The sequence below is a fragment of the Falco peregrinus genome, chromosome 7, assembly GCF_023634155.1.
Source record: "Falco peregrinus isolate bFalPer1 chromosome 7, bFalPer1.pri, whole genome shotgun sequence".
NCBI classification, from domain to species: Eukaryota; Metazoa; Chordata; class Aves; order Falconiformes; family Falconidae; genus Falco; species Falco peregrinus.
Genome location: NC_073727.1, coordinates 494,757 through 514,998, shown reverse-complemented (window position 1 = coordinate 514,998; position 20,242 = coordinate 494,757). Strand labels below are relative to the sequence as shown.

Below are 20,242 nucleotides of genomic sequence, written 5' to 3'. Positions count from 1 at the left end.
TAGCACTTTTTTGCAATTATAATTTTGTGTGTGTATAAATAAATAAAATTCTTAAGGAGCCAAAGCATTATATTTGAACTACACAATGCTACCTATTCTATTTTCTTTATAATCCAGACAATGCAACAGGGAAGCAAAGCCAGGGTAACTTAGAATTAAATAATCATCTTGAGTTAACTGACAGGTTTATGGTAGAAACACTATGCCTTTACTACCATATTCAATAAATATTTGTATAACCAGGGCTTCTAAATGATGGCTTATGCAGTTATGTCAAGGTCTATGTAACATATCTGAAATAATTGCCTAAGTCCTACATGTGGTTTGGCAAACTATTCTCCTCCATCTCAGTCACCAGAAACTGCAGACTACCTGTCCAGCCAGTTGCTGAGGAAGAGCAAGATTATACACACGCTCATACACCCAGTGCCAGCTGACCCGCTACCAAAGGACAAGATATGGGAAAGGAGATTTTAGTACAACTACAGAGCAATACAAGGAAATCTGCATCAGAAATCCCACTCACACATGGTTTGTAGAGTATACAACAGGAAGTGCATTCCTAGGTACACGCCCTTCCCCAAACCAGCTCAGAGCAAAGGCAATGTCCCTCCCACCTATGTACCAAGCCAACTTTTTCACCTTAACACCCACCTTAGAAAAACAGAGAACATAGAAGTCTGCACTGAGGAACCAAAGGGGTGTCTTATCCAGGAATGTGAAGAAACTGCCCAGGTGCACCAATGTGGAAAGCAACAGTCTCCATAGAAGCTACTGCAATCATGTGTGAGACAGCACAGACACCTTTTCCCTCACTGCCTGAGTTCTCATATCCCTTGTACTGCCAAGTCCATAGGAAGAAAACATTGGCAATACACCTCCACAGAGTATGTCAACTTCCAGATTCAGCATGGCTCAGGTTTGATGCAGGGCCACAGAAAGATTGTTTGCATGGGGAAAGAGCAACCCCAAAAACCTCCAGTTTTCTTTTAAAATGCATCATACCTCTTTCCCAGGCTCTCAATTTTATTATTTCCATTATCAATCATTCTCAATAGGGAGAGAAACATTTGAATACACACAGTAATTTTACAATTAAAAAAACCAAGTCTATAAATAAAGGGAATGACATACTTGGCAATGAGGTATAAAGGATAGAGGAAATCCACAAAACAAAGGGCTGTTGCTTAGCACATACATCACACCTGGCAGAGGCCACGAATAGGGGTCTTGCTGCATATAGTGTAATGCACCAAAAAGTTCGGGACCAATATGTCATGACTCGTCAGGAAAATTACTACCAAGTTCAGTGGCACTAAGGGAGTATGCTACACATCCTGGATTTCTTGTCCACAGATATTTGCAGGGATCAATGTGCAGAGCATAGCTGGTGCTGCTTATTACTCACAAATTCATGATGTGGCTCTGTCTCTTTCCTCAAGGGTGGATCGAATTTTACTTGACCAACTAAAAAGGAGAAAAAGAAAACAAGAATTTAAGTTGGACTATAGTTAGTCATTGGAGCTAATTTTTGTCTAACAAAAAAAAATCCAGTTTAATAAGCATATAATATCCCCACTGATGGAAACTTCTGACACACGGACATACCCCATTTGGTAGAAACTAACAGGACACAAAGTACTCTTGCATCACAAAGGCAGCACAATCATCATCTGCCTCACCTACTCACCAGAAGAATCAGGAAAACCATTTGGCAAATAGGGTAGTGAAGCACCCTCTTCAGAAGCCCAATACAGCTATAATTTATAGAAAAAACACATCTATTGTGTGAACTCACTCTTGGATCAGTTGTTTTGGGAGATTCACTAGCACTAAAGAGCCTTGAATGAAGCCTGGAGAGAGCTAATCGGATCTTCTTGGACACCTCTTTGGCAGATACTCTTTAACACTCCTCTCCTCAATTTTAGCCTAAGGCAAGACAACTAGTCAAAAAGCTCCAAGTATTGCTCTGATTTAATTCAAGCAAAAGAATGATTACAATTTGGGGGATGGAGTCTACTTTTAAAAGCCAGTGATCAATCCCCTCCTTTCCCGTGACTCTTCCAATTCAAAAGCAAAAACTACAACAAGATACTAAATTGAGGAAGAAAAATCAACATCTTCCTCTGTCATTCAGCAGAATCTGGCATCACTCCAAATATCCTTGCTGGAATACCGTATGAAGCTATACCAATGAGCTGTCAGGAAAGCTTAGGTTGCATCCTGTTCAATTAAGATGAAGCAACAGTGAGATCTGCTGAAGTGCTGACAAACGGTGTATTCAAACATTTTACACTAATCTTTCTTTGGCACAGTCATCTAGAACCGTAAGTGAAATGGCATAAGTTTTTATTTTCCTATGTATCACTAAAATGTCTCTATATATGTCAGATACCCAGAATAACAGTTGAAATAAGTGAATATTAATGATTAAACAATATTTCATGTTGTCATATTACACATGCTTACAGTTTATTTCAGAGCGTGTCTTTTCTTCTCTCACATTTCTACTTGTCGAATGAATTCTATGAGGCACTACAAGAGGCTAGAAGAGAAAAATAAAATACTTTAATACCAAAATATACTCACTTGAAACCTGGTATTGTGTACTTAGTTTTTAGCAGATTTGTTTAACATAATATCAAAAAAAGAAAGAAAGAAATCAAACTGAAGCTAAAAATAAAGATTGCATGCATTTTATTTTACATTGAAGTCAGAATTATTTGGAGCGTCTTAAACTTCAAGATAAGGTTTTTTAAAACACCAGATCTGAGCAAATAAAGACAATGCTGGTCCACATTTGTCTTTGCTCAGATAACATTTCCTTTTTACACCTTTCAGTTTAAGGGTACTGGTAGTTTCCAAAATAAGCAGTAAGACTAAATGTGACTTACTGGCAACATTTTGTTCATTTAGATATCTCAATCATTTTCCCAGCTTCTAACCTAAACTGATTCCTAAGAAGTCATCAGTTAGTTTCTTTAAATAATGACAAGTTAGCTTGAAGTTTTCAGAGCTGAATAGAGGGGATTATTCCTGGTACTCTTGTGTGATACCATCATTTCTACAAATTCTCCTTCATGTTTATGTTCCACTTCTGGTTTTTCCCCTGAATTTCTATTTACTTCTCAACAAGATGAAGTGTCATGAGCTTTTAGACTTGGCTTCCTTTTCTTTGCTCCTGCTGGACTTTCTCTCTTCTTTCTAGACCTACTACTGCAGGTGTCTTAGAAACTGTAACTTAAGGTTTGTTAACAAGAGTACAAGACCGTTTCACTGCTGTATACAATCAGGTCCCAAAGTTAGCAACATAAATCCTAACAGTGTGCTCTCAGTATGTCCTCTGTGTTGAAAACTTACTTTTTTTTTTTCCCCTGAAGTTCATCCTCCATGCTGTTAACCCAAGCAAGCTCTGAAAAGTGCATGTCCATTATGTTTCTGTGTTGAATATGTGGCAGTAAAACGATTTTTAATTAAAGCAATCTGACACAATAGCATCAGAAATTTGATATGCTGGTATGTTAGCTTTGCTTTTATATATATTAAATTATAATCTTCACTTGGCAACTTTCAACTACGAAGCGATGAGAACATCACCTGCTGTACTATCACAAAGAGTCATTAATAGCTTAGCAATACTGTTTACCCCTGAAATATCCCACAGCATTATCTCCCTTCTCCTCTTTTCATTGCACACCACCTCTTTGCTTTGTATTGCGATCCAACACATACATTTACAGTGTTTCACCTCCCATTTATGTTCACCTTGGAGTTTTTTTGCAACTGAAGAGACTTACAGATTGCAGATATGTGTTTTCCCCCACATCTCTCACAGGCAGTTTTTCGTTTCTTGTAACATGCCAATCCTGCCCTTCCTCAGTTCCTGTTTGTCTATTGTGCATTTTTTCAAGCTTTAAAAACAGTTTGCTACAGGCCAGGATGTGTTTCAATGTCTGATCCAGTTTTCTACTTCAGTATTTCAAACACACTAAGTGCTAAAAGGTTGCTTATTTATAATCTTTTGTTAAGAGGCATTGCCCACTTCCACATGATGCACGTGCATCTGAAATGCCAGCACCAGGAAGGAGCCCGACCTTAGTGAGGGCAGGAGGTATTTTTGCCTTTGCAGTGGTATGTGCGAGTTCCTCACATCCTGGCACAGATGCTTCTACTGCTTAACAGGCAGAACCTGCCCTCACACCACCTTCTCCACGACCACAGAATTACTGGAAGGAGTCAAATCCTCACCTCTCAGTCATGAGGACAAAGTCCTCAAGTCACCTTGGAAGACCTACGCTGAGAAGAAACTCATACAAACAGCCGACATCTGAGCTACACAAGAGGACAAAGGAATGTATGTTAACTTAGCACAGTGTGCTAAGGATAAAATAAGCACTTTCCTCTTTGCAACCTTTTCAGCTAATATCATCACATCCATCATGAGTGTCACTGTCACAGAAATGCAAACATGCAGTTGCCAACATCTCCAAAAGTTTATTCTTAAGGGAGTGAAAGCAGTATCCCAAATGGAAATCCTGTCTTTGTCTGAATGAGAAACCAAATTATGTCCTCCATGAGTTAGGGTAGAGAAAAATATATTGTTGCCAAATGAGTAACAACTGTATTAAAGGGACAGCTCTCTGATTACACCCAAATAATCTGCTTGCATGATTTAAGTTTTGTTTTTACACATTAAAGATCTCACCTTTGTCTGAGTTCAGAACCATTTAAAGATGTAGTATGGCACTCCTCAAAGAGGCAGCAAATTCACATCTTAAGCCCCACCTCACCCACACAATTCTGCAGACTACCCAAGCACCAACAGACAGCATCCCCATAAAAGCAGCACAAGGCCAGGTGAACAGCTGTCATCATAGTGGGCACAGACTTGCCTTCAAAGACCACTGATGGACAGAAAACCTCTCTAGCCTTCAAAAAAAAAGACAACCACTAAAAAGCTCCAAAACACAAACACCTCTGTCCCCTCCCCCACCAAACAACCAAAACTCCAAACCAACTGGAAACCAGGTATGAAGCTCAAGATTCTCACCAGTGTTGTTTGTACCATGTTATATTTCTTTTTTTCAGTATTTGATGCATGTGTTCATGTGATTGCCACAAGTGTAGGAGTGGTCAATCCCCAAATTCGGATTAACACCTCCAGCTACCTCTGTGAGCACACAGGTACTGGAGCAAGTTCAACCACGTATAAAGGAGCAAGTACCCTTCTTACTCTCTTTGGTATATTCCTCAATACCCCAACAACTGCTTTGCCTGTGGCAGGATTCTTCACCTGAAACACAGGCCTTGCTCAGGCATTGGATACATGCATCATTATCACCTGCTTTATTCACAAGGGTGGGATCTAGGCTCATTTATAATAAAATAAAGTTTCCCCAAGTGTCACTATTAATCTCATTTTGCAGGTGGATTAAAAGCCTCAGTGGAAAATTATCTGGCAATATGGTTAGGGGAGAAATGAGAAGAGACATCTTAAGTTGTCTATCCAATGAAAATGATCCGGCGCGGCACGTAATAGTGTTTGAAGCTCACTGAAGAGCTCAAGGCCATGTGATGAACTATGACGGAGAAGTATCGTTGCACCTAGCACAGAAGACCATGAATTCAGCAGAACACTCTCAGCAACGTAAGACAAACAACAAATGAACTAACACCTGAAAAAATGCATACCAAAAGATAAGGAAGCAGCTTACTTGTCCTCCATACTCTCAGCCAGTCTAGCTCCTTTATAAATTATGAAAATACACATTTTCTTTAATTACTGTTGCAAGATTATTTTCTCTTCATTTTCTCCCCAGAGTAATAGTTTTCCCCTGGTACCACACTTCATTATGGGATAACCAATAAGTAATACACTAGACAACAGAAGAGCCTTCTTCATGCTAAGTCAGAAGGGACATAAAAGAGTGAATGCTATGCTGAAAGCTACAAGTAACTGAAGTGACTCTGTATGGGGAGGGGAGAAGATCCTCCACATGACTGGCCCAAAATGAAGATACTTACTGAAAAGAGATACCAGTGACGCAGGGGAACGGCACATCAGGGTTTCAGTACAATGTCCAGGAAAGCAGGGAAGACTCACAGGGCAAGCTGCTCTGATCACTCAGAGGGAGCATGCTGAAAACAGCTACCTTTCTTCTTATTACAGCTTATGAAAGCTTTGATTTTCTGGCTTCTACAGAAACATTGCTTTAACAGGCCTCAGAGCTCTCTATCATCACTGATCAGACAAAGAGCTAAAGGACACCTGATCTGTAGCGCTTATGGTGAGAAGATATGAGTTCCTCAGGGCTGTCTCCATCAGGAATCAGGTATCTTTCTCTTAACGCTGACATAAAAGTCAACCACGTTAAAGCTTTTCTTGTGTGTTCAACTTCCCTAAATATTTTTTCAAGAGAAAAATTTACTAAGTGTGCTCCACTATTTGCACTCGCTTTTAGAAGTACCAACTGCTCCATCCTTAGGCCTTCTGCTCTCCTTCCCTCCCATTTAGGAAATAATGTAAACATTGCATTCTACAATACAAAAAAGATCTATTTCACTTTGGCTGCTTTCCACATTTATTTCAGCTTCTAAGGAAAATAGATTTGGTGCATGTCAACTTGTCTTTGCTGTTTCAGAAGGTAAAAACTCATTTAAGCTGTAAAATCTGAATATTAGGATCTTAAAGTAGGTGCTTCTTTTAAGCTTATTTTCCTTTGAAGTAATTTTTAGACTAGTTTATCCATAAAAAGTGAAACACAAGTATGCAGTTAATGAATCAATGGCATTTGCTTCAAAAGGATTAATTTTTTTCCTCCCAAAGCCGCCAGTTATGGAAACTGTAAACATTTGGAAAGTCTTCACTAACATACAGGATAAGTACAAAGGCAGGATGCAATAACAGAATGTGTTTTCTTATTTATGAAACACTTCAGTCCTGCACTGTTTATCATCTTACATAAGCATGCAATTTTTCCCCAGCTGTTAAAGAAGAAAATCAGAAGCATTGCCTTTGACAAAACCATAAGTGAAATTAAGTTTCAGATAATTTCAAGACAGAAAAAATAATCTGCAAGAAACATGCAGCAATCCATTTGACAAAAACAACGAAAGAATCATTTCCCTCTTCTTATAAGAAAGTAAATTAGGAACAAAAGAACAAGTTCTACAGAGGCATAAAAAGATTGTTATGAATGCTTTGAGGATGAATAGAAAGGTAATTCCACAAATAAAAGGAAAGCAGAATGCATGACAGAACTCAGGACTGGAGAAGTAGTCCACATTTACTGTTGCAAAATTGCTGAAGGCCAACAACAAACAAAATTTTTAAGTATTCACATCTCTTTCTCTTTGAGCTTCTCTCCCTCAGATAGAATGAATTTTGGTGTGTATACACGTGATAGTGCAGCACAACTGAAAGTAAAAGCAACCCTTGAGACTATTTCCAGATCACAAAATATCCTGTGGCTCAATAAATCACAACCATTTAGTTTTGGCGGCAAACTAAAACTTAACTTGATTCTGTCATTAAAACATTCCTACCTCAGGATCATCATCATCAAAATCATGGTAAGTGGAATGATCAGGATTATTCATTTTATCCAAAAGTTCAATAGCAAGACTCCGATTTAATGGCTGGGTAACAAAAGGATGCTGAAAGATAGAAGGAAAACACCCATATTAATATTCTAACCACTCATATTAAGCATATTTTAATTTTATAACTCAAATCAATCTCATACATAAATTTATACCTGTAGTAACTTTTCAGCTGTAGGTCTTTTTTTAGGGTTTTTTGTAAGTGCCATTTTCACAAAATGATGGAAACTATTTGACCTGTAAAATGAAGTGGTAAACATTAGAATCCATTGCCTAGTGAAATACACAAACATTATTTACTGAAACAGAAAGGTACTTGCCATTTCATTTTGTCCTTTAATTTAGGAGGCTGGAAGTTGCTTTTTGTCATTAGAAACAGTGCTCTGGGAAGAAAACGCAACAGTATTTCTGTGATTCACATTTTAATATATATACACGAGACGAATTATTAAATACATTATTTAGTTGGCAGGAAGATGACCAACAGTTTAAGAGATACTACCAGGACACCATTACATATTTATGCACCAAAAGGAGTTATTATAATTTCCATCATGTACATTCAGAACACTTACAACCCAATACCCTTGCAGTACCCCCAAACACCATAAGCACACATAGCCACTACTCCAAATGGATTACTTACAAAGCTGTATTTATCCACCAAGCTTTAAACACTTACTAACCTCATTGGATGTAGGTCAAACATTGGAGGCTGAAGTTCAGCAAGCTCTATAGCAGTTATTCCAACTGCCCACAGATCACAGAGCTGGTTATAGCCACCTTTTCTTTCTACCGCAGCAACCTCTGGCGCCATCCTAAAGGGTAAAAGACATTTTTAGATAAAATTCTCACCATAAATCAAACATTCTTCTGTATGAAGCAATTTAAGGCTCTTTTCTCTAGAGCTCTCAATCTGTAAGCTTACAGCATATATATTTATACATGTGGATATATATACATGTGCAAAAAGTTATGTAATGTATACATGGAGTTTTCCTCAGCCACATTCTAGTAACTAATACGCAGTTTCCAAAACACCTATTTAGCAGTAAGTGGATGAAACCAATCTGTCTCAGACTTTTCTGCAGGTACACAACAAACTCCAGGCTGGGGGGAGCATTGATCTGCTCGAGGGCAGGGGGCTCTGCGGGGGGTCTGGGCAGGCTGGGCCCGTGGGCCGAGGCCACTTGTACGAGGTTCAGCCAGGAGAAGGGCCGGGTCCTGCCCTGGGGTCACAGCGGCCCCAGGCAGCGCTGCGGGCTGGGGGCAGGGGGCTGGGGAGCTGCCCGGGGGAAAGGGCCTGGGGGGGGCTGGCTGACGGCCGGCCGTGTGCCCAGGTGGCCAGAAGGCCAACACATCCTGGCTGGTACCCGGAACAGCGTGGCCAGCAGGGCCGGGGCAGTGCCCGTCCCCTGCGCTCGGTGCTGGTGCGGCCGCCCCTCGAACCCTGGGCTCAGCTCTGGGCCCCTCACCGCCAGGGGGACGTGGAGGGGCTGGAGCGTGTCCAGAGCTGGGCAGGGGCTGGGGAAGGGGCTAGGGCACAGGGCTGGGGGGGGGCAGCGGGGGGGGGCTCAGTCCGGAGGAGACTTGGCAGGGGGTTGGGGGTGTTGATTTTACCACTGTCCGCAACTGCCTGACAGCGGGCTGCAGGTGGGGGCGGGGGGTTGGCCTCTTCTCCCAGGTAAGAGGGACAGGACAAGAGGAAACTGCCTCAAGTGGCGCTAGGGTAGGTCTAGGTGGGATATTAGGAAAAACTTAATCGCTGAAAGGGTGGTCAAGCATTGGAAGTGGCTGCCCAGGGCGGTGGTGGAGAGACCATCCCTGGAGGTGTTCAAGAAGCACTGGATGCAGTGCCTAGGGACAATGTTTAGTGGTGGACTTGGTAGTCCTGGGTTAATGGTTGGACTTGATGATCTCAAAGGTCTTTTCCAACCTATGAACCAAAGAGTCTAAGGTATTCAACTGCAGTAAAATCCAGGTAATATCCATATTCACATATTGCCCTAGAAAGTGATCAACTGACTGTGAAGAAAATTCTAATTAAAACAAAATTAACAAAACGTCAGCTTTCTTGTACCCAGAAAGCATGAGACCTGAAGACTCACTGTCACCTCTGCAGAGAGCACTCCTTGTTTGTCAGGTCTGCCTCACTGTGATGTCAGAACGCCTCATTTAAGTTACAGAAGTAGTTCCACACCCTCAGGTGGCAAAAACTAACAAACATAACTGACATATAAATAGGAATACCTAAAAAAAAATGATTCACTGGGCATTGTCACATATTTTGAACAGCCAAAGTGAATTATGGATTTGATTGTCCTATGTAGTCATAGCAGATGGAAAACATGTTAATATCTTTTAGGTTTGAACTTTATTAATCCAGATCACCTGAAAAATAGCAGTGGAATTGGAGATGTAACTCAACATAGGTAAAACAGATTAATGTCACTTAATGACAGACCCAGTAAAGCAGCAAGCAGCATCTCAAATGATGCACTATTTAAACACAGACATCCTTATCTGTAGATCTGAAAACATCATCAGGTTTGGTGGTAAAATTAAGTTTGCATAGTAAAGTACACTTACATAAATTTCTTTGAGAGTTCATAAAAAAGCCCAATCACTCTAAATCATAGGAGGAGGAAGTTACCAAGGTAGAAGGGGAACATGGGTTAACTTTAGAAAGGCATGGAGGAGGAGCGCAAGGACAAATAGGAGGATTACTAGAACTAAAGACACTGCACAGCAGTTTTGCCCTTCATTTCTCTCCCATCCAAGCACCATAGCCTTACCTGACCAGACAACTCAAATGACCAATAAAACCTTAACACTGCCTGTTTCCAACTAGATTTTCTTCTCCACAATCTCGCTCCCCTCTCAAATTTGAGCTTTGCAAGGAAAACCCAATGCTTTCCATCAGCATTTAACCTATGTAATGCTTTCAAAGTTATTGTTTAAGGTTATGGTATGTCATTTCAGAAGCCTGGCACAATTTGGAAGTTACACAGTGATACACGCCAGGACTAAAGTCACCCAGACAACTTAGGAAAGAGGCACAAACCAGCTACACAATCATGACTGATACATGTTTGTCTTATTCTGAAAGGGAAGTGAATCCATGCCTTGGATGACTTACACTGCAGAAGAATGCTAAAAATGCTGTGTTTGACTATTTCAAGACCGAATACATGAATGTAACGTTTTTTCATTATATACATTTTTATCTTGTATCTACTATGCTGTCAGACAACAGAATTTTTAATATCTTTCCAGGAAACATACAATGGAAGTGAAGAACGTGTGTCACTCACTTCAACGCAAAAAGGGAACAATCACTTCCAATGCAAAGAGGAGAAAATAAAATGCTGAACTTTAGACTGTGCAAACTAGTTTACTGAGGGAAGAATGAAGATGCTATACAGACAGACTAGAAATCTATGTTTGAATTCAATCAGTTCAAGCAAATAAGGGGGGAGGGGGGAACAAACTGCTTAGAGGAAACATTCCACAAGTGGCAAAAGAATCTGCAGAGACAAACAAATGAAACTCAATGTTAACTGAGGAGATGCAGAAAAGATACATTTAGGATGGAAGGGAAGAAACAAACCACCTAAACAGAAAATCAGGGAAGAACAAAAAAATTAATATCAATGTTAAAAACAAGCAAAATTATTGATAGTTTGACTAAATTGAGATACATTAGTCAACAGTGATAATACCAGCCTTTCAGGTTTTCAGAGCATTACAGTATTTTCTCTGATAATCTAAATCCTGAATTATCTGAGTAAGTAATACAATCATCAGAAAGTCTGACACAGCCTTTAGTGATTAAGTCTACCCAGAAAGTGACTCTAATTATAATTTTTCAACAGTATTATATACGTTACTATTATATTAACGGCCAAGTAAAACAGAATTACCAATATGGGGTGCCAATGAATGATTTCCTTTTGGCAATCGTAGCTGTTATCTGCGCAGATACTCCAAAATCAGCTATCAAAAATGAAAGCAAAACCAAAATGACAGTTAATAACTGACTTGATGCAATTATTTGTTAACAAACACAAGTTTGGTTTCCCTACTGTAAGAGTTTCTTAAATATACTGGAAATATTTAACAAAAATAAACAAAGGCAAATAATGGAAACTTGGTGTATCTCAGATCCATCAGTGAGCTCCTCTCAGTCACCTGCCAAATATGCATACTGCACACAAACATGCCCCTCATCAACTCAAGGAAGAGCAGGCTAGTACAGAAGTCTTAACAGTTACATGCAGTTTTAACATGATAAAATACATAATTCATTATTATTCAAGAGATACTTTCAGATAACCTTTCAAGGTACACTTCACACTTAAACACTCTGGATGGTACATTTTATTAAAATTCTATGAAAACCTGTGATTTGATTTTTACGTCCACCTTACACCATCAGTCTTACCTCAGTGTTCCAAAACTACTCCAATTATTCCTCATACACTAATTGGATGGTGCAGTTAGGTATTACCAGCAAGAGAAAGACTTTTGATATTCACTGATTCCTTACATGAATCATTACATTGTTAAACAAAATAAAGAAGACTGCTTTTTAAAGGATATAAAATCTGTTAATAACACTAAATTGCATTAACTCACCTAATTTTACATGTCCGTTATCCGTTAAAAGAATGTTTGCTCCCTTAAAAAAAAAAGTAAGCACACTTGAATTAAAACATGCAGATTCCTCTGATATCTTATGTAAAAAAATGTACATGAAATCTTATGGCAAACTAGGGGCCAAAGGCAAACCAAGGATTCCATGTTCAAGAAATCGGTAGCCTTACCAAGGCAATGTTTGTGAAATTAGCAAGTTGCCATTCTGTTATATGAAGAAACTTGGACAGGCGGGGTTTCTTGTACATTTTTAGTTTAGTACTCTCTACCCTATAGTACTACAGAGTTTCCATTGTACACAAAACCCCTCTCAAAAAGCAGAATATGATGATTTCCTATGCTGGCAAATTCTTACTTTCTTTTCTATTTACACTGACTGAAAGGAAATAGGAGCTCTAAAGGTCAAAGTGGAAGTAATTTGATTTTTATTTTTTCACATGTAGGAGCTGGTTTTGTCTTGTTTGACAGCCATGATAACTACAGCCTTAAGAATCTGCCTTGATACTCAAGTGTTTAGCAAAACTATTTCTGTCCTTACACAACAGAGGTTCTGTTTAGTGCTAAGACTTGAGGAGTTCACTGTTGTGTAGTATGTACCGCTCACTTCAGTTCAATAATCAACTAAACCAAAGCACTAGTTGGTACCATAGAACTATGACATAAAAAGACTAAGAACAAACCTGATCTGAAGAGTGAAGCCAGGTACAGGCAGAGTTGAGCAAAAGCTGGAACTGACTAAACACAGTTCTAAGTCAGCACTGCCCATAAACTAGATGGAAAGGCAGCACAGATAGGCCTCCAAAAAACTGTTTTTACAGATTATGGCTTTTCACAGAGAATGAAAAGTCAAGCTTGCAGTAAAATGCAGCTTACTTTGGCAAACATCATACAAGTATAGTTAATGAGCCTTATAAACAGAGTTTGGTCAATAGTGTGACAGTCCAGTTAACATTCTCTTGACCTTGTTCACCTTCAAGACTAACAGGACAGATACTCTAAATATGTAACTTGACTACAGAGGGAAGCAAACATAATTCAACAGTCAGAGGATCTGCAGATGAAGACAGTATTCTTCCATGCTCATTTTTTTTTTTTTTTAAATTTCCATGCTTTTTTTTAAAAAAAAAAAATTCTCAATGTAAGCACTGAAAGCATTTTTTACCTGCACGGTTCTGTTTAGAAACAAGTATCTGCAGTATCTGCACTGTATCCTTACAGAATGCAAAATGATCCTTGCAAAGTATAATGAAAAATGTTTAATTTTTGTGTCTAAAGTAAACTTTCATTCAGAAATTATTTTTATGATTGCTGAAAAGACAAAATATCCTTCTGCAGTCAATGAGAACTTGGAATCAGGCTGTATTAAGATATCTACACCTGAAACTGCTGTGTACACTGCACCCCTTGTCTGAAAATAACCAAACCAACCAACCAAAACCAGCCCCCTATACAACACAAAGGAATATGAAAATTTACTGTCATATTTCCAGGAGGAAGCCTGCCAATTTTAAGCTGCAGTCTGGGCAAGGAAGAGCTTGGAAAGGGAAACAGTAGGGAGTAAAACTCCAGGGACAAAAAGTTAACAGGAAGCACCAGAAGGAAACTATAGAAGAGAGTGTAAGAGTCTGAACAAGCCACCTTTGATACAGCTTTGTTGAGATGAAGGTTTAAGTAAGGCAGTGTTAAGAGCCTGATCTGTGGTACTCTCTCTAATTTTAGCATGTGAAGAAGGAGACAGAAGTAGTTTCCAAGAACCATGCAGAACAGCAGCCACTGACCAAGAAAAGTAGCAAGTCGTCAAAGCAGCAGCTCTGCTCGCTAGCTAGTTCAAAGACAAGGGTATGTCAAGCTTCTTGGAAAAGACTAAACTTACTTGAGCACAGAGCACACCCTTACAGCCATCTGAACGTGCTGCTCTGGACATCAGCTGATGCCTAAATTTTACAGCACTGGTCTAAATAAACAGTATGTTTGACTCCAATTAAAAGAACAAACTATTTCCATGCATGCATTTTTAAATAAGGATTTCTTCTTCCCTTGGGCAGAAAATTTTATTCTAATAGACAGAAAAACATATATATTCTTAAATATCCCCAAAATTGATACATAACATTACAAACCCATCAGAGGTGATATAACCTATTTTAAACACAACAAAATTCCCTTTGGTTTTTACTTACCTTTATGTCTCTGTGCATTTTTCCTTTACTGTGAAGATAATATAGTCCCTGCATAAAACATTTAGATAATAATTTAGTCCAGTGGTTTTTATTTTAGATACATTTCTTACTTAATTACAAGACATATTTAGGATCCAATTCTACTATCTAAACAACTCACTGACTGAAGAACATTTATGTTAGCGTATCTGAACTGCATTTGCAAATTCAATACATGTAGTAGCATAGTACCTAAAACACCAGCTAGATGGAAAGAATACCAGTCACCACACCTATTGTAAGAAAAGCATTACCCCACCAAGATTTCCTCTGGACATGGCAACTATCACCTTTTTAGACCAAGTTAATTACTTTTAAATTGCCTAACAGTCTTCTATTCAGCAGTCAGATCACTGGATACCTAACGCAGTTATTTCCTATGTCATTACACACTTCAGTTAAGTCTCGAAGAAGCATACTAGCAGGCAGCAATTCAAGTCTAACACAGGAGTTAACTTTTCATTCATGGATTTCTGCGGAAGCATTAGGCTGTCTCTCTGGATCTTGATGACAGTACCAAAGCATTTTAGGACTCAACATGTGTCAGAAACTCCAAATTGAAATCCTGGAAGAATTCTATCAAACCAAATCCATGCATGACAAATCAGAGGCACATCACTTTTGTCACTCAAGGCTTGTCTCTAAAATTCTCTTCCAGGGGTAAAACGTCACGTAAACAACATCCTCACTCTGCAGTCATGAACCTCCATAAAGACTACATTTTCATGGGAGATACCCATGTTAAAACAGACATTTTTTGCCAGCTCATGCAGCACATCATGAAGTTGATTGCAAAAATAAAGACTGTTTTCAATGATTAGCATTTTCATGGATGGTCCTAAACGTACCAGCAGGAAAAATGAGGGAACAATTACTTACATGACTTGATATTTCAGATTTTCATGTGAACAACATTGTACAGATAGACAACAATACCACTGAAGATACAGTTTTGGGGTATTTTTTGGTCAGTTAATGAAAATCTGAATGCAGTGTAGCTGAAGTGCTAATCAGTTATGAAATTCAACTCCTTAAACTAAGAAAAAAAAACCCCACTCACAGATGTTTTAACCTGTTTCACTGGGGGAAGTGACTAACAACACCCAGTTGGTCCAATAGTTTTTCAGAGTCCTCACTACAGGCACACACGCAGACCCAAAAACTGAACTCTTACTTGCTTTTGGTACAGTGTAATTAATCAAAGAACCTACCTGACTGTTGCAACAACTGGCATTAGCTGGAAGAGTCCCGTGCCCACTCCTCCCATTTAAATCTCTGGATACTACTGACACACAAAACCCAACAACTCACTCATTCTTACCACTGCCCTAGAAGAATTTGAGGTTGCCATTTTCAAAACTGAATGCCCGGAGGCAGGTACTTTAAAGGCCATATTTAAAGGACCTCTATTTTCAGAATCAGTCTCACAGATTCCAACCAGAACTGATAGCAAGTGTTCTCTGAAAACAGACCGTTTTATGGGCTTCTAAATGTGGAGACTAAATGTTAACTTTAAGCATTCAAGTGAAACTCTGGGTTCATGGAAGCTGATGGCAAAATTGACATTGGCCAAATTACTTTTATGGAAGGACAGATAGCCTATATGCTCAGACTTTTTACTAGTAAAAGTGACTGCTGCATTGTAACCTACACCAAGGTATCAGAAACTGCATTATACACTATATAATACATGATACACTATATAATACTACATTATATTTGGTCAGAGTGGTGTAAGCATGCATTTACAGACAACTTTAAAATATACAAAAATGGGTCCATGGATAACACTTAAAAAACATACACAATGTAGCAAGTTTCCTTCTTACAAGCAATTTATGCATATTAACCACAAAATCTTCCCACACAATAAACAATGATTTCATAAATTTTACTCTAGACTACCGAAACACTCCTCCATACTCTGAGAAGGTTACGAATTTGATGGATGGACTATTCGGTGGATAAGGAATTGGCTGGATGGTCATACCCAGAGAGTAGCAGTCAATGGCTCAATGTCCAGATGGCCATCAGTGACTAGTGGTGTCCCTCAGAGGTCTGTATTGGGACCAGTACTGTTAATATCTTCATCAATGACATAGACAGTTGGATTGAGCGTACCCTTAGCAAATCTGCAGATGACACCAAGCTAAGTGGTGCAGTTGACACGCCTGAGGGACAGGATGCCATTCAGAGGAACCTGGATCAGCTTGAGAACTGGGCCCCCTCCCCCAGAGGAGGGCCACAAAAAACAATCAGAGGGCTGGAGCACCTTTCCTATGAAGACAGGCTGAAGAGAGTTGGGGTTGTTCAGCCTAAGAGTAGAAGGCTCCAGGGAGACCTTATAGCGGCCTTCCAGTCCTTAAAGGGGGCTTATAAGAAAGACAGGGACAGACGGAGCCTGTAGCAATAAGAAAAGGGGTAACGGTTTTAAGTTAAGAGGGTAGATTCGGACTAAATACAAGGAAGACATTTTTTACAATTAGGGCCGTGAAACACTGGCACAGGTTGCCCAGAGAGGCTGTAGATGCCCCATCTGTGGAAACATTCAAGGTCAGGCTGAACAGGGCTCTGAGCAACCTGGTCTAGTTGTAGACGTCCCTGCTCACCATAGGGAGGCTGAACCTGTAAAGGTCCCTTCTAACCCAAACCATTTTATGGTTCTATAGGAACAAGACAGTTTAAAGGTTAAAAAAACCAGATGTCATGTAAGACTTCACTGTAAGGAAGAAAAAGCCACATCCTATAAGTCAGAAGTCTGCAATCTCTGGCAATAGCCTAGAGACATGGTAAATGGCATTCAAGGGAGCTGGCTCAGGGACAAAGCTATCTTGAGTGTCTGAGAGAGACAGCAGCTCTCAACCGATGGTATTCAAGAGATACACATTCACTAGAGGCCAAGAACTGCTCTCTCACATGGAAGCAAGACATCCACCGAAAAAGCCATTTCTGATTTAAGTTTTACTGGTGAACTGAATTTAGGGAAGAAAATGAAAGCTAGCATACCCATGAGGAGAGGCTGGTGACCTTAACTTGAACATCTCAAGTACATAGGCTTTTTTTTTTTTCTCTCTCCTTACTGGCACATATCAACTATCAGATATGCAAAACTGAGTTTTTAAGTTTTCCTTCAAACTTGCAATAACTAATTTGTACCACAAGTATGGATTAATACATATGCTGCTTCCCCTCTTCTAAAAAAGAAAGAATTAACAGCAGAAAGATGACAACAGTTTTCTTCCAATTATCCAGGATAATTTGAGGTTATACAATTATATCAGTTCTAGGCTATAATACAGGACCTCCTCAAAAGTCTGAGAAAAATGCTAAGCCAGCCAAACACTGTACATCCATGGCATCACACTTATTTGTAACTTTTAGTTTTAGCTTTTAATACTTTCACATTAAAAGTCAACCACAAAAACCTGAGAACACACTACCTGCAGTGTTTCTCTGCTAACATAGGCAATCTGCTGTTCTGAAAGTGGTCCAGTCACTGAAATGGAAGGGGGAAAAAAAAAAAAACAGCTCTCAAAATCAGTAAGATACTGCCCATTCCAAACCCATACATACCTCCATTCACTCCATGCAACTCCAAAACACCTCACACTCCATACAATGACTGCCATTCACACTGACACACTGATAAGATCTTACACTATTAGCCTCAAAGTAAATGTGCTTAGACTTTCCCCCAGATTGAGCATCCCAAAGACCACCAAACATTTTTTAAACTCAAAAATGTCTAGCCCCATTGGAATGGAAACTAACTCCCTCCATATATAAATCACAAAGTAATTAAGAGGAAAAAGAAACAGAAGCGGTGATTTTAAGGAAAACACTTTTCCCTGCACAAACCCATTGTGTCCTTCTATGCAGGGCTGGACTTCCAACCCAGTGACTCAGAGCTGCAGCAAACTCCGCTCAGTCCCTTTTGAGCTCTAGGAAGTTCCTTTTACCCTTTGCAATCTGCTTCCTCCTCACTTTCCCGCTGCCAGGTGACCTGCTCTCCCCTGCAGCTGTGTGAAGTGCTCTCTGCAGCTTCTCAACCCTTTTCTGCATGAGCTACCAGCACTGCTGCTCCTGGGCCTGCCACACAATGCACCTTCTCAAACTATCTCTCTGAGCAGGCCCAGCAGCTTCCTTAAGGAAGGAGTCTTCCTCTCCCTTGCCCACTTCACTCAAGTCTCTCAAAGGAAAACAAAATCTGAACAAATATGTAAACCAAACACAGAACAGCAGGCATGGAATGGCCTGCAACTTGTCCCCAGTCACTGAACTTTGATCCTGAAACTGAAGTGTTTTAAGACCAGAAAATGCAGTCATCACTGCAAGCTTCTCAGGTTTGGCAGAGAAAACATAAAAAAAGTTGGATGGAGTTTCCTCAAAGGAAACTGAAGGAGTAGGGAGTTAAAAACAAAACAAGATTTAAGCACCTAACTTCTCAGCTTCTACAAAACCCACAACCATAATATAAATCAGTTATCATGCAACATATATCTATGTCTTCAAAAGAGGTCTAGATCCATCTTCCCCTTCCTGAAAGAAAAGCTCCAAACCAACATAAAGCTAAAGATATTAGCACCCAGAGCACGTATTTCTAGGCAGGTATGTTTATTTAAAAAAAAAATAAATTCTGATTAAATTACTAAAGATTACGGAGGCCTATAGTTCAATTGGAATAAAACTCCTTGAAATGTGATTAAGATCAGAAAAGAACTTTCCACTCTTAACTACTGGCAGAGAAGCCAAAAATCAGCTGCAACAGGAAACTGCTTCTGTATGACAACTGTTTAGGCATTTATGTGTCATGAGCTCATTTCCTACTCTACAGGTGCCACACAAAGCCTATCAGACACAATGCTTTTTCTGACACTAGTTAAGATGTAAAGAATCAACAAGGCCATGTTCAAATGACTATGCCATAAGCATGGTGTGAACCTGTGAGTTGGTGCCTTATTTTAACTGCACCCAAGTTAAATGTGAAAAGGTATACAAGCCGTTTATGCACGGAAGACAGATGTGAAGATCCTAGCATGTAAAATCTTCACAATTTAGAATACAGACGGATTTCCTCTCTGAAAACAATCACCCGAGAACCACAGAGCCATTACTCGCTCGCAAGTCTTAATTCTAGGGCAATAAAATCCCTCAAAACTCATTTTGTCTCTTGAAAACAAGATCACTGTTTACAAAGGATAAGAGCATCCATGCTAATCAATCCACTTATCTAAGTATCTGTAGGCAGTGGATAGTACTAGTAGATAATACTAAAGCAAAGTTCAAAAGCTTAGAAACAAAATGGCTAGGAAGAGAGCCCATCATTATATTTTATTATTATTATTTTTACCATACAGTATCGTCCAATTGTAAAGCTTTTGAAAAAGTAGTGATGGGTATATGAGCTAGTGAAGGAAGGAAATAACTTCTGCTGCTCAAAAACCCCCACTACAGCTAATTTTGTTTAAAAAACCAAAGCCCAACCAATTACATAAATACATAACCTAAAACTGACCTTCAATGGAATATTATGGGTATTAAATTTAGGATTCCCCCTCTCTGATTCCAAAACACTGCAAACACCTCATTTTTGAAAATAAGCTTTACTTAGCTTTTAAAGAATTTGTTTTGACATACCATGATAAATATCCTGCAGAGAGCCACCTCCACAAAACTCCATGCAAATCCATAGCTTGTCTCGTCTAAAAAGTGAACAAAACCATTCATTAGCTGTCAGATTCAAAACAGCACCTATAAAAGAACGT

General features: G+C 39.3%; 1 protein-coding gene across 10 annotated transcripts in view; it reads right to left on the bottom strand.

Annotated features, from left to right (window-relative positions):
• MAP4K3 (mitogen-activated protein kinase kinase kinase kinase 3) overlaps nucleotides 1-20,242 on the bottom strand; it is an 84,516-nt gene that overhangs the window by 45,550 nt on the left and 18,724 nt on the right. For all 10 annotated transcript variants that reach the window (XR_008748013.1, XR_008748014.1, XM_055809732.1 and 7 more), the window contains 11 exons: nucleotides 20,115-20,179; nucleotides 17,918-17,973; nucleotides 14,439-14,486; nucleotides 12,241-12,283; nucleotides 11,526-11,598; nucleotides 8,289-8,420; nucleotides 7,923-7,985; nucleotides 7,758-7,839; nucleotides 7,546-7,656; nucleotides 2,470-2,545; nucleotides 1,409-1,467 (listed from right to left, as the gene is read on the bottom strand). Coding sequence is in view for 8 of the 10 variants with exons in the window: in XM_055809732.1 (XP_055665707.1) it covers nucleotides 1,409-1,467; nucleotides 2,470-2,545; nucleotides 7,546-7,656; nucleotides 7,758-7,839; nucleotides 7,923-7,985; nucleotides 8,289-8,420; nucleotides 11,526-11,598; nucleotides 12,241-12,283; nucleotides 14,439-14,486; nucleotides 17,918-17,973; nucleotides 20,115-20,179 (808 nt within the window). In the remaining 2 variants the exon portion in view is untranslated. The remainder of the gene's footprint in view (nucleotides 1-1,408; nucleotides 1,468-2,469; nucleotides 2,546-7,545; nucleotides 7,657-7,757; nucleotides 7,840-7,922; nucleotides 7,986-8,288; nucleotides 8,421-11,525; nucleotides 11,599-12,240; nucleotides 12,284-14,438; nucleotides 14,487-17,917; nucleotides 17,974-20,114; nucleotides 20,180-20,242) is intronic.